General features: G+C 41.8%; 2 protein-coding genes across 2 annotated transcripts; both read right to left on the minus strand.

The window, feature by feature from the left end:
* Positions 1-1,073: 1,073 nt before the first annotated feature.
* On the minus strand, positions 1,074-5,000 carry LOC133956388 (keratin, type I cytoskeletal 18-like). The gene is made up of 7 exons (XM_062391373.1): positions 4,544-5,000; positions 3,870-3,952; positions 3,624-3,780; positions 3,244-3,408; positions 3,022-3,147; positions 2,110-2,333; positions 1,074-1,909 (listed from the first exon to the last, which is right to left on the minus strand). The coding sequence occupies exons 1-7, from the start codon at positions 4,937-4,939 to the stop codon at positions 1,783-1,785; spliced, it is 1,278 nt and encodes a 425-aa protein (XP_062247357.1). The 5' UTR covers positions 4,940-5,000; the 3' UTR covers positions 1,074-1,782.
* A 642-nt stretch (positions 5,001-5,642) lies between these two features.
* krt18a.1 (keratin 18a, tandem duplicate 1) lies at positions 5,643-11,635 on the minus strand. Its single transcript, XM_062391372.1, has 7 exons — positions 11,090-11,635; positions 8,990-9,072; positions 8,446-8,602; positions 6,949-7,113; positions 6,738-6,863; positions 6,286-6,506; positions 5,643-6,198 (listed from the first exon to the last, which is right to left on the minus strand). Exons 1-7 carry the CDS (start codon positions 11,528-11,530, stop codon positions 6,084-6,086), a joined length of 1,308 nt encoding a protein of 435 aa, XP_062247356.1. The 5' UTR covers positions 11,531-11,635; the 3' UTR covers positions 5,643-6,083.
* Between the last annotated feature and the right edge of the window lie 670 nt (positions 11,636-12,305).

Below are 12,305 nucleotides of genomic sequence, written 5' to 3' on the forward strand. Positions count from 1 at the left end.
TTGTTTGTCTGCCCACCATCTTTCATCGAGGCCAAAATATGAAACGTCTGGCTGCACGGGCTCTGCAGCTCTGCAACAAAGGCTCAGAGTGTCAGAGAAGACAGCTTTATAGCAGCTGGAGGCACATGACATTGCATTGGCAACAGACACAAATTAGGAAACCATTGCTTGTTATCAGCTTTAGTTGCGAAACCAGTCCTGATTGAAACCTGGCACAACGGCTGAAGACTGTTGAAATAAGCATTTTCAGAAACTGTGACACATAAGCATATGAGTGTCCTGAGTTCAAACTGTTAAATCATCTGCATCTTACAAAAAATCCCGGCCAATTGCCAAAATCTGTTGTTCTCCATAACTGCTTTAAAACAAACATGTACAAACAGCCTCTTACCACCACGTTATGCAGTGATTCAACTGAGACCAAAGAAGAGTTTGGTGAATCACAGAGAAGACAGGAATTAGGCTGACGAATGTGAATGTAAATATACAGAAAGCAGGGTCTGGTTTGCTTGGACTTGTCATGGGAACATTGGTGTTCTGCCTATAACGGGACAAGGCTAAACAACTGCAGGTCAAAATGTGAATTTCTCAGAAGCGAAAGAATTTCCCCAACTCACTGCAGCCTTGGGTGTGTGGGAGGATGAGGGCAGGAGGTCTGACAGGCCTCACTGTGCATGTGCGTTGGAGGAGTTGCCTTCCATATACTATACACTTGCAAGTTGGAATTTGGTTATACCTACCAATTCCAATTCACCGTTCATGTTATCTACTTCAGTCTTTGCAAATGTGTTCTCAGTGGCCCGAGGAAGTGTAGCGTAGAATTTGGTGTGATTTGGACACCCGATACGTCAAATATTGGTATTAATGGAATGAACAGGGGAGCAGTGTCTTCACAGCAGTAGTCCAGATGATCATGGAACAGCTTCCTTGCAAATAAACCAGGTAGGATGAACACAAAGTTTTCTGACTTCACTTCATAAGAAGCTCGGAAGCATATCAAAAAGGCCTGTCTGTCTGTCTGTAATAATAAATATACCAATAAAAAAAAAATAATAAAAGATGAAACATTGAGGTCATTTTCAGTGTAATTTCTTTATTTTAGTGATTTATTAACATATTCAAGAAGCCTACCACTAATATCTAACCTAAAGGAATATATCAACATTTTTGGTTGGATCACATTACTACGCCAGTTAGCAAGTTAGCTTAGCTTAGCATAAACACTACATCAAGAAGAAACAGGTTTTGTTTCTTTCAGGGACTTCGGTGTTGGACTGTTTGCTGGTTGTGGGTCAGCTTTGTGAAGTTGCAAGGAAACTCACTATATAACAACTCTACACCTTGTTTTTTTGTACCTTAATACACAAGAGATGATATCAGTGAGCTTTATGGTGATGTTCAGGGGATTTTCCTTTTTACCTTCGGACACAGACAGCCCCACTCTTTCAGGTCTTAATGCTATGCTATGCTTAGTTTGCTGTATTGGGGCATGAAACAAGTATCATTCTTCTCATCTTACCTAGGAAAAGAAAGCAAATTACCATATTTCCTTAAATGCCAAAATACTCTTTTAAGGCAAATAGGAATATGGAGTATATGGGTCATATATTAGTCTTATAATCAGTGGAGAGTGTATTAGGGCAAAATTAATTGTAATACATTGTAATTATTGCTTTGCTCCTCTACACTAATCTTAAAACAGTCACATGTGTGGTACGCCTCTGTTGGTCATTGTGATTTGTTACAGTTTTTTTTTCAGTTTCTAATCAACAGCTGTTTCTGTTAACTGACAGTTGACTCAGAAGATTCCACGTTTTTGTCCTCTGACACCACTTTGCCATCAACCAGGGTCTGAGTGATTGTCACCACTTGGGTCTTGATCTTCTTCAGGTCCACAGCATCCTCCAGTCTAAAATAAATAAACAAAAGAGTACAATTCGCTGTAGTTTGGTCTAAGTTATATAAGTCATAGTTTATACTAGAATGCTGAGCTTCAGTGGTTAAATGTAAGTACAGATGACATACTTTGACCTTATTAATGTCAATTAATATTTCCATGAGGCCAATTTGAATCTTTTCTCTGTTTTGTGGTTTCCCTCTCATACTGACCTTAAGGGCGGCCCGCCTTCCAGCAACCTTCTGTACTCGGCAATCTCAGCCTCCAGTTTCACCTTAATGTCGAGCAGGTTTTCATAATCACTTTTTTCACCCTGGATGTTTGTGCGGATCTTAGTCAGCTCCTCCTTCAGCATCAGGGTGACTCTATTGTACTTCTCCATCTCAATGTTGTTACGAAGGTTAACGTCACGGAGGGTGGCCTCCAGTGTTGCTTTCTGAAAAGATGTGAAAAGCAGGTTTTAATTAGTGACTTGACTGATACTGCACAAAAACCGACCTACCTTTTACTTTCTTTCTATTCTGGCTATCTATGGGCAGCGATAGATGAGAAGATTGATACAGCATGGCAATGAGCTATTTAGCCAAGCTTAACATAAAGACTGGAAACACAGGGAATGAGCACGTTTAGATTTGATTGCAGAAAAATAAAAAACACATCCAAAGCTAAATTAAATCCTCTAACCACTATCTGTCAAGCCTTTGATAATATTGAATATGTTAAAGCTCCGGTTGGTTATACTGGAAAAGCTCTCAACAGCAGGCTATATGTAACGGATGTGTGTTGACTGACAACTGCTAGTGGTGACTTTTCCGTGACTCGTACACTAACTGCTGTTTATCGTCACCGCTTCAGCAGATTTAGAGATGCTGATAGGTTTATAACGTTTCACCTCTGAACTGGGTTAGGCTCGTTAAGATAAGCTGGGCCTCCTGTCATTAGCTGTTATTATTATATCAAGGCCAGTAATCTTTTCCCAAACTTTCATTCAGTTAAAACAACTAACAGTTACCAAAGATGCATTTCAGGCTTCTGTGGTAAAAGTAACAACCAGTTGGCTTAAATGAGAAACTGTATCGAGTTGAGGTTGCACTTCTTATGTAAATAGGCACAAAGGTTCTTACTGTATTAACCACAGACTGCAAATCAATTTCCAGTGTCTGATATTTCCTCCTGACAGAAGTCAGTGTAGTCGTGGCGTCCTTCAGAGCTGTTGTGTTCTCAGTCACTTGGACCTTTATCTCCGTCATCTGGGTGCAAGATAAAATACACATCATTTATAGAAAATGTACTTTTCACATTATCATAAATCCGGCAAGTCAGGTCCACATACTCTGACAGATTACCTGAGATTCATGCCACATTTTGGCCTCCTCTTGGTTCTTCAGTGCTATACTCTCATACTTAGCCCTCATCTCATCCATGACCCTGGCCAGGTCTTGGCCTTTAGGAGCGTCAACATCAACGTTGACGGCAAATTGGTTTTTCTGGGCAAGCAATTCAGCAACATCCTGCCAAGAAGGAAATAATCAGGCAGTTATTACCAGAAAAAGATTGATTTTATCTTGTGTAGCGGGGTCAAGGAGACAAGAGATTTCAATCACTTCAATCACTTTTAAAACTATTTACAGTCGTTTGGGATTATAAAATAGGGGTTTCCCTTCAACTGGGATTGGACATAATCCAGTTATCCTCATGTCAATAATTCCTCCCTAATGTTCCTCACAGTCGCTTGATTCTTCTCCATGTGAATCTTCTCTTCTCTCAGAGACTCGATCTCGCTCTCCAGGTGCAGACGCTCCATGTTGGTGTCGTCCAGAATCTTCCTCAGTCTGGCAATATCAGCCTCCACTGTTAGACGCATGGACAGCTCATACTCCATCCTAAAGACACATACCATATATCAGACCTGTTCATGCTGGATGGGTGGACACAGTTTTATCTTTCATACAAATGTATACAGAGCACTCACTTGGTTCTGAAGTCGTCTGAGGCCATGTGTGCATTGTCAAGGGAGATGGCGAGATGTGTGTTCCCCTTGATCTTTTGTAATATCTGAAAGAAAGACAAAGATTTATTTTTTTAAAGTCAGTCTGTGAAAGACAAACAGAGTCACAGGACTATTCCATTCTCCCACAAGTGTTATGCTGGACAAAAAACTTTAATTTCCACCTTGCCAAATGGTAATGGTGAAACATTAGCCTTGACAACTCACTGCAACTCATAAGGAACAAAGCACTTTGTAGGATGGTTTGATTTGGGCTATGGATGAGCGAGGACACCATTATCTGTATCGGTTCAACCAACTAAATCGTCCGTATCCATACTTCGACTTTAACTGGAAGTGTGCAGGGCTTAAACAGGAGGCTTGTATTTTAAGCCTGACATGGATATGAGTTGATCAGAAGTTGCTATATTAACTGGACAAACTAACCACCCTTTGACATTTTATGAAACTGAAGGTTACCACAGGTTCTCTTTCATGTTTTGTATGGGAGTGTGAGGTGAGGGGTATACAGCTGGAACATGCAATTTCACCACTTTATTTATGATTTATGTCACTAAATTCTACACACTGCAACTTTAAGTAATATACTTAACAAGACAGATTTAATTTAATGAAGACTGAGAGATTTTTGGACTCACCTTGGCTCTCAGATCTTCAATGATGGGTTTGTGTTTGCTGTAGTCCTTCCCACTCAAACTGCCTCTTCCTTCATTGGCTTCCCTGATTTGGATCTCCAGCTTGCTGTTGGCCTTTTCCAGATTTCTGACTTTATCCAGGTAGATGGCCAGCCGGTCGTTCAGGTGTTGCATAGTTGTCTTCTCACTTGCGACGGCCATGTCTGCAGCACTGAACTTATAGAGCAAGGGGTTGTGGTCATACCCAGTGCCGAAGCTGCCAACTCGCGTGCCATAGGTGGCGGTGGAGATACTGGTCCCACGGCCGCCCGCACCTCCGATGACACTGTGGGCATACATGCGATTTGTTGGATGGCCTTCAAAACTGTGACCAGTCTTGCGTTTAATCTTGTGCTCCATTGCTAAAAGGAGTATGCTGGTGGATCAGTAGGAGATGAGGTGCGTCCTTGCACAGAGGAGTTTTGCAGCTGAGAGTGAAAGACAGAGCATAGTCCTGGTGTCCTTTATATCCTCTTTCTGCCACACCTATACTATCTATATTGCTTTCTACCTTTAGCCTTCTTTTATAGACTTTGTCCCCAAAAGTTGTGCTTCACTTTTTATATTGATTGTATAATAAAAAGAAGTGTGTAAACATGATGCCATATAAAACATATTTTTTTCAAATCTGCTGAATTAGTAGAAACACCTTGGTGAATAACACTATTCTGTCATACTGAATGTAGCAAAAGAGGAATTGGTCTGCCAAATCGTCTCTAATGCAGTTTACTCCTGAATCTACAAATGTGTTTTGTGGACTCATACACTTCACCCAAACCTCCATTGACATAGTGGTCAGTAGATTATGAGTGCATTTTTATTTTTGTGTGGACTATTTTGGGGTGTTTAACAGCAGCCAAGAGTTCAATGTGTGTCTCATATCAAAGGAATGATAATCCCACTGTTATTATTTGCTTTTAAGTGTGCTTCCACTTGCTTCATTCATTCATTATTTTCATCATGTTTTATAATAGAACCAGAAACATGTGAATGTTTGAGCGAACATGCGACACATGAATGTTTCTTTTTTAGTTTATAAGAAACAACATCATCACACAACGAAAACAATTCTGAAACGTTCTTTATTGAAATGTCTGAACATCACAGCGTAACAGGCAAACATAACTGGACAGAGAGAAAACCAAAGAGCATGAAATATTGAAATAATGTTTGGCATTTTGAACTTTTTTACTTTGAAACATTAGGTTCTTGAATGAGTTGGACTCTCCAATTATAAATTTTGAACATCCACTGGTCAGGACACAAACACATAAATAACATCATGATGAAATAAATAAAGGATGATTTAGTTTTCCTCTCATCCAGTTTTTTAATCAGCCTGTGGAAGAGCTGCAAACCCAGTAAGTTAAACCAATTGCAGCTGAGAGAGTTAGTGATGATATTTAAGAAGTCAGGAAGTCCGAATGGAAATAACATTTTGGGGGATCATATGTTAGTGTCACGATGCAGTCAAAGTGATTGTTTGTTAGTGTGCTTCAGGTCTTCAAAGGTTCTTGGTCTCTGTGCTGGAGGAAACCACCTTTCCATCCACCAGGGTCTGTGTGACAGTCATCACTTTGGTCTTCACGGTTTTCTGGTCTTCCAGAGCGTCCTGAAGCCTGAACAAAGCCATTGAGATTTTTTTTTACAAACCAGGTCCGACAGTTTTTTTTAATCAGAAACTTGGAATAATTAATTCTACTCACGCGAAGTCTTCACCGTCCAACAGCCGTCTGTATGTTGCGATCTCGGCCTCCAGCTTCATCTTCATGTTGAGCAGGGACTCGTACTCCTGCGTCTGCAGCTGGATGTTGTTACGCAGCTGCGTGAGCTCTGCCTCCAGACCCAGGAGGATGGTGTTGAGAGACTCGATCTCCATGTTGTAACGCATCTCTGTGTCCCTGAGTGTGCCCTCCAGAGACCCTTTCTGTGAGCGTGAGGTGAGCGTTAGGGTGGGAAGGAAAGAATGGGTTAAAGTTGTACAGGGAACCTGGCCGGCCGAGGACAGCTCCATAGCGACGTGTCACGGGTTGGAGCTTGTGTCAACAAGTTGAATGCAAGAGACTTGAAATGAGAGCGCTGAGTCGGTCATTGCAGGGAGTTAAGAGGGGTCTGTTTTGAGGTAAATTAAGTGTGTGCTGACAGAGGGTCCTCTCACCATGCTCCTCTGTGACTCCAGCTCGATCTCCATTGTTTGTAGCTGACGGCGCAGGTCGTTCACCTCTGTCTGAGCACCCTTCAGGGCCTCTGTGTTCTGGACAACCTGGGTCTGCACTTCTGTGATCTGAAATAATGATTGTGATTAAAAGATACTTCCATTTAGTGCCTTGTTCCTATTAGTGGGTGATAGTTTCTCTTTACTCGCTCACCTGAGATTCGTGCCACACTTTCAGTTCCTCCTGGTTCTTCAGTGCCATCTTCTCGTATTTGGCCCTAATTTCTGTCATGAGCTGAGCCAGGTCATGTCCCTTAGGAGCATCAACATCTACAGTGACTCCTGACTGGGCAATCTGGTTACGAAGCTCCATTACTTCCTGAAGAAACAATAATGGATAGAGGAGTCAATAAGCATCATCAAAAACTTTGAAAGATCTGTTCTGAATTTTGTTTTCACATCTACAAGAAAAATAAATCTGATTCTAATGCACTTAAATGGGGCAAATTAAATAATTTCAATGTGAAACCTTTTTGTGATTTCAAATAGACAGAATACCCCTTTTATCAGCAAAGACTTGAACCGTATCCCGGTTGTGACTCCGAGCCTCTTCCGAGGATAATCACATGTTACGGGCAGTTAAATATACAGGGGTCCATGGTTTGGGCCTAAACAGTTGATTGAATATTCCCTTCCATAAAACAAATGGCTATGTTTTGGTTTATGTGCGTAAATGACAGTAATTTGGGGTCTTTGGTGTTTTGTCTGTTGCCAAATGTGGATGGGAATCATTTTTTACTACGATGCTTCCCACAGTATTCTCATAAAGAAATTTCAGCTTTCTTAAAACCTCCCTCTACCCACAACTTTTTTTTTTTCAAAGTTGTTTTGAAGAAAGCCTGTCCAGGATGTTTGCTGTGTGTATGCCGACGTGGCATGGTGTGTCACACAAATGGTTATGCTTAAGGGGTTTACTTAGATGTGTCGTCAAGCAAATATTAAGTCAGCTCCTCTTAAGGTGTGAGTGTTTGCTTAGATGGTGTCTAGAGTTGTTTTAACTCTAGAAATGTCCACATACTCAACAAAGTAGCAGCAGGCATACAACCTTTGACTAATATTTGACTTAAAGGGTCATTCAATCTATTTACAAAAAAATATTCTGTGCGATGTCACAAATGAATGAATAAAATGAATACGATTTTGTAAATCAAGAACAACGGACGCATGCAAGGATATCGCTGACAAAATTACCATAAGGCAATTCTAATGGAATTTATAATTATAAACTTTAACTTTATATCATAAAATGTATTAATCTAATCCTTTTACAAAGAATTTTTTGATAAAGTTTGGATTCTGCCTTTTTCCGATTTTTGGATCAAACATTATTTGAAATTCAAAGGGGGGGAGTCTAATTTGGAAGTAAAAATGTGATGTTACTGTGCACCAATTAGAAGCTAGCATCATGTGGATCAAATCATTATGGTGCTTGCGGGGTCACTTGCTAAGGAAATCAGATGGATCCACACCACGCCCACTCAGTCTGGATGAAGCAGATTACCTGACATGTGATGGACTAACTATTAATAATTAAAAACGACGACGTGTTGACCAAACGTGAACTCATTGAGTCATGACTTAATAACTTAATGAGTCATGACATTTTTATCTCACAGAGTTTTACTTTTGGATTTGATACGGTCAAACTCACATTTTCATGGTTCTTCTTGAGGTGGATGAGCTCCTCCTTCAGAGTTTCGATATCGCTCTCCAGATTCATGCGGCTCATGTTGGTGTCGTCGATGAGCTTCCTCAAACCGATAATATCGGCCTCCACCGACTGACGGATGGACAGCTCGGACTCATATCTAAACAGCACAGGTTAGGGAAGTGAGGATTACGGGAGAAACTAATACAGCTGCCAACACAAAGACTGAGCTAACTTGTATTGTTTTACAATCCGATTGGAGGGTTATTCAACTGATAATAAAATATCTACTCTTCAATAATCTTTCTTCACAGTTTAGATAGAGTATATGGTCATCTAATTTGGATTGCAAGCAGAATTCTACTCTGTTGCAGCCACCTTTGTTTGCTGGGAAATGCAATTTATGACAACACCCCCATAGGCTATGATGCGAAGGTAATGCTTGATGACTACACAACAAATGCCTGTCTCTTTAGGCTATGTAAAACAGGGTGTGCTTACAGCTGCGTGACATGGTGTTTTACGGACTCAGTGGTGTGGTTCTTACTTTACTCTGAAGTCATCAGCTGCGAGGCGAGCATTGTCAATGTTGAGAATCAGGCGAGCATTGTCGGTAGTGGAATCAAACACCTAGAACAGAACAGGAACAAAAGAGTTATTGGGATGTCGAACTGGAGTCAGGGACATGCACAGAACAAATCAACGGCTTGGTTAACATTTACACCAAAGAGCTGACAACAGGCTTTTCTTTTATGGTTTAAGTATTACTTTTTAACACATAATAGCACCTTGTAGGTGTATGTTAAATGTTTGTTTTCTTTGCCGATGAACCTGGTTTTTGCCAGTAAAACCACAACTGGTGATTTTTACATAGTTTTTGTATGAATTCAATAAATGGGACAGAATGTGTGAGGTGACAGCACACAGTGGGGATCCAGCCCTGGAGCTGGGCTTTAGCCTTTATGCTAAGCTAAACTAAGCAGCTGCTGGCTGTTCTAATAGGTTTAGTGTTATCAATTTTCGTTTGTAAATGTGGATGGTGTCGAATACCAGATGGTTGCAGTATTTGCTTTGGCAGTCACTGTGGGGTAGATAAAGGCTGGGATAGACGACAGGGGAGGCATCCAGGTGGCAGAGGCTGACAGCCAATCAGCGGCTGCCAGACAGACACTGTCCTTCCACACCTCAGGAACATGATCTTTCCTGTCAGCAGGGCATGATGCGGGCAGGTGATTTGCATGAGGCGAGTTGTAATGGCGGTTGATTGTGTGGGCTTTTGTGTGTGTGTGTCAATATGAGTTTGCATGGGTCATTGGCATATGCTGTTTCATGCTGTCGTGCGAGTCTGTGTTTGTCCGATTTTTGCATCACGCCATAAGAAAAACAACACTGTGCTGGCCCTGGGTTGTTTGGATGACCTGTGGCCCTGGGCTGTTGGTAGAATAAATATGACCTAAGTTCCAAGAGTTTAGATTTTATGAAGCATTATGAGTATGATGCGAAATCGATGGAAAACTCCTTCTAAACTCCTCTTTGCCTTCCATTTTAAACATTTATTTGAGTGGAAAACCCAAAAAGACATACTCTTTGTGGGCACCACACTTTCCTACAGCAAAAACTGTTTCTCACTGGGTTCGTCCCAGTGGAGACCAACTGGAATGTTCCACTTGGAAATGGCTATGCTTGACTTAATTGAAAATGGAAAATGTAGCTTTTATTCAAATGTGGCAGAGACTGGAGAGTTACACAGTCCAGCCTCTCTTTCAGTCCAATCTTTTTTTCTCTCTGGAACATTCACGGGGGCAAAACCTGGAATGAATGACTGACAGATTGTCCTGGTTGTGTAATTTTCCTTCAGTCCCAAAATCCTTTTGCACTCAATAACTTCGCAAGATGTGTTTGTATGGGGAGTATCATGTACATTTTTAAATGAATGGTGTTATCAGATAAATGAATTACAAAATGTGGAACACAAAGTCACTGGGCCAATATAATAATCTCCACCCTGTAAGGTAACTGAGTTTCCCTTCTTTTCCCATCCCTTATCAGCTTCTGTTGTATGTATCCACAGTAGTAAGGACTGTACTGTATGTTCAGTCCCATTGTCCAACTGATGACAGGTTATTTGTGTTGCACCAAACAAAGAGGAAAAAGGTAATTGAAGTCATGACGTACAGGCCTGTAAATGGACCCTTCTACAGCCTGTGAATTCCCCAGACTGGTGTGATTTGTTTCTCTCTGCTTTCCTGTCTCTCTGACCCCTGATGCTCCAACATTCCTCCATCATATTGTTTCCGGTCCAGCTCTCAGCCCCTGGCCCAGTGGGCACTGTGCTGAGGAGCAGCAGAAACCCAATCAACCTCTCTATTATGAATCTACAGAAAGTCAGTAACTCTATGAAGCCGCACTTAGTTCAAGTGTATAGAATATATTGTATCGATTACATTTACAGTGGGAAATGATTTGTGCGTTTCTTCTTAAATCACACTTGTATCAAAGCTTCTAATAACATCCATCATTTCATAACTGACCCCGGGATTCATCCTTCAATTCACCTATCAACTGTTCCCTCCCTCCATCCATCTGCTTTCGCTCAACATCTAATAAATGCACATTCCCCTGTCTGCTCCCCCAGCACCCTCCTCACCTTCCTCCTCAGGTCATCCAGGATGGCCTGGTACTTGCTGTAGTCTCTGAAGTCAGGTCCGCTCTTCTCCAGGGCCTCCCTGATCTTAATCTCCAGCTTGCTGTTGGCCTGCTCCAGGGTCCTCACCGTCTCAAGGTAGTTGGCCAGCCGGTCGTTCAGGTTCTGCATGGCAAACTTCTCGTTGCCCATGATGTCAGTGCTTTTCCCACCGGCGCTCACCTGGACGCTGCTGGAGAAGCCCCCTGCTCCGGAGCCCATTGACATCCCAGCACCCAGGCTACTGCGTCCGCTGGATGAGACGCTGATGCGGCCCCCACCGGCCCCACCATGGATAGTGGGGGCCCTGTAGACAGGAGCAGAGGCACGAGTGATTGATATAGCAGAAGGCCTGCTGCTAGTGGAGGAGCGCATGGAGTATGTAGTTTGCTTGGAGGTTTTCATTGTTGCTGTAGAGTGTGAGACTCAGTGAGACAGATAAGGAGCGAGAGAGAGGCACAGGCTGGGCGGGCTGAAACGGGAGCTCACAGACGCAAGGCAGGAGGAAAGGAAAGCTGTTAAACTATATAAACCTTGTGGGCCCTGAGGTCCGCCCCTCGGACCACTCCCCCTCACCCTGAGTCACCTCCCTCTTTTCCAAAGGACTAAACCGCAGGGCTGCTCACAGCGCGATCCACAACCTCCAAAGTTGGTCAATTCTGAGGTCTCAGGGGGATTCATTAAGTTGGAGATTTGTGAGTTGGAGAAAATAAAGACATTTTTGTTATAGACTTTATTGTTAAAACAGTAAAGTTTATTTTAATGATAATCCTAAAGATTTTAAAACCGATGATAATTTGAGTTAAGTGTGTTGTACGTGACACTGACTAAGCTATCTCGATAGAGAGTCAAATTAGTTCATTGTTAATTTAAGTCTCCTATAATAAAGATAATAAAAGAACACCAGGCACAGTTCCTGGAGATTGTTTCCCATAAAGCTTCACCTTGAGAAGAAGGTTTTAATGTTGGCATTTCATACAAATAAGTGAGGTATGCCGCTCTCACAGACAATCACAAACAAAATGAAGTTGCGTGAATGAACATTGTTCACATTGAAACCTTAGACACAGTTGCTTCACTCTCCCCCACCCAAAAAACCAATGGCGACATTTCAGGGAAGGGATCGTCATTTTTTTAGAATTGAGTTGTGACACGTCTTAGGATAGGTTCTGTCAGAGAT

This window comes from Platichthys flesus, chromosome 7, assembly GCF_949316205.1.
Source record: "Platichthys flesus chromosome 7, fPlaFle2.1, whole genome shotgun sequence".
Lineage (NCBI taxonomy): Eukaryota > Metazoa > Chordata > Actinopteri > Pleuronectiformes > Pleuronectidae > Platichthys > Platichthys flesus.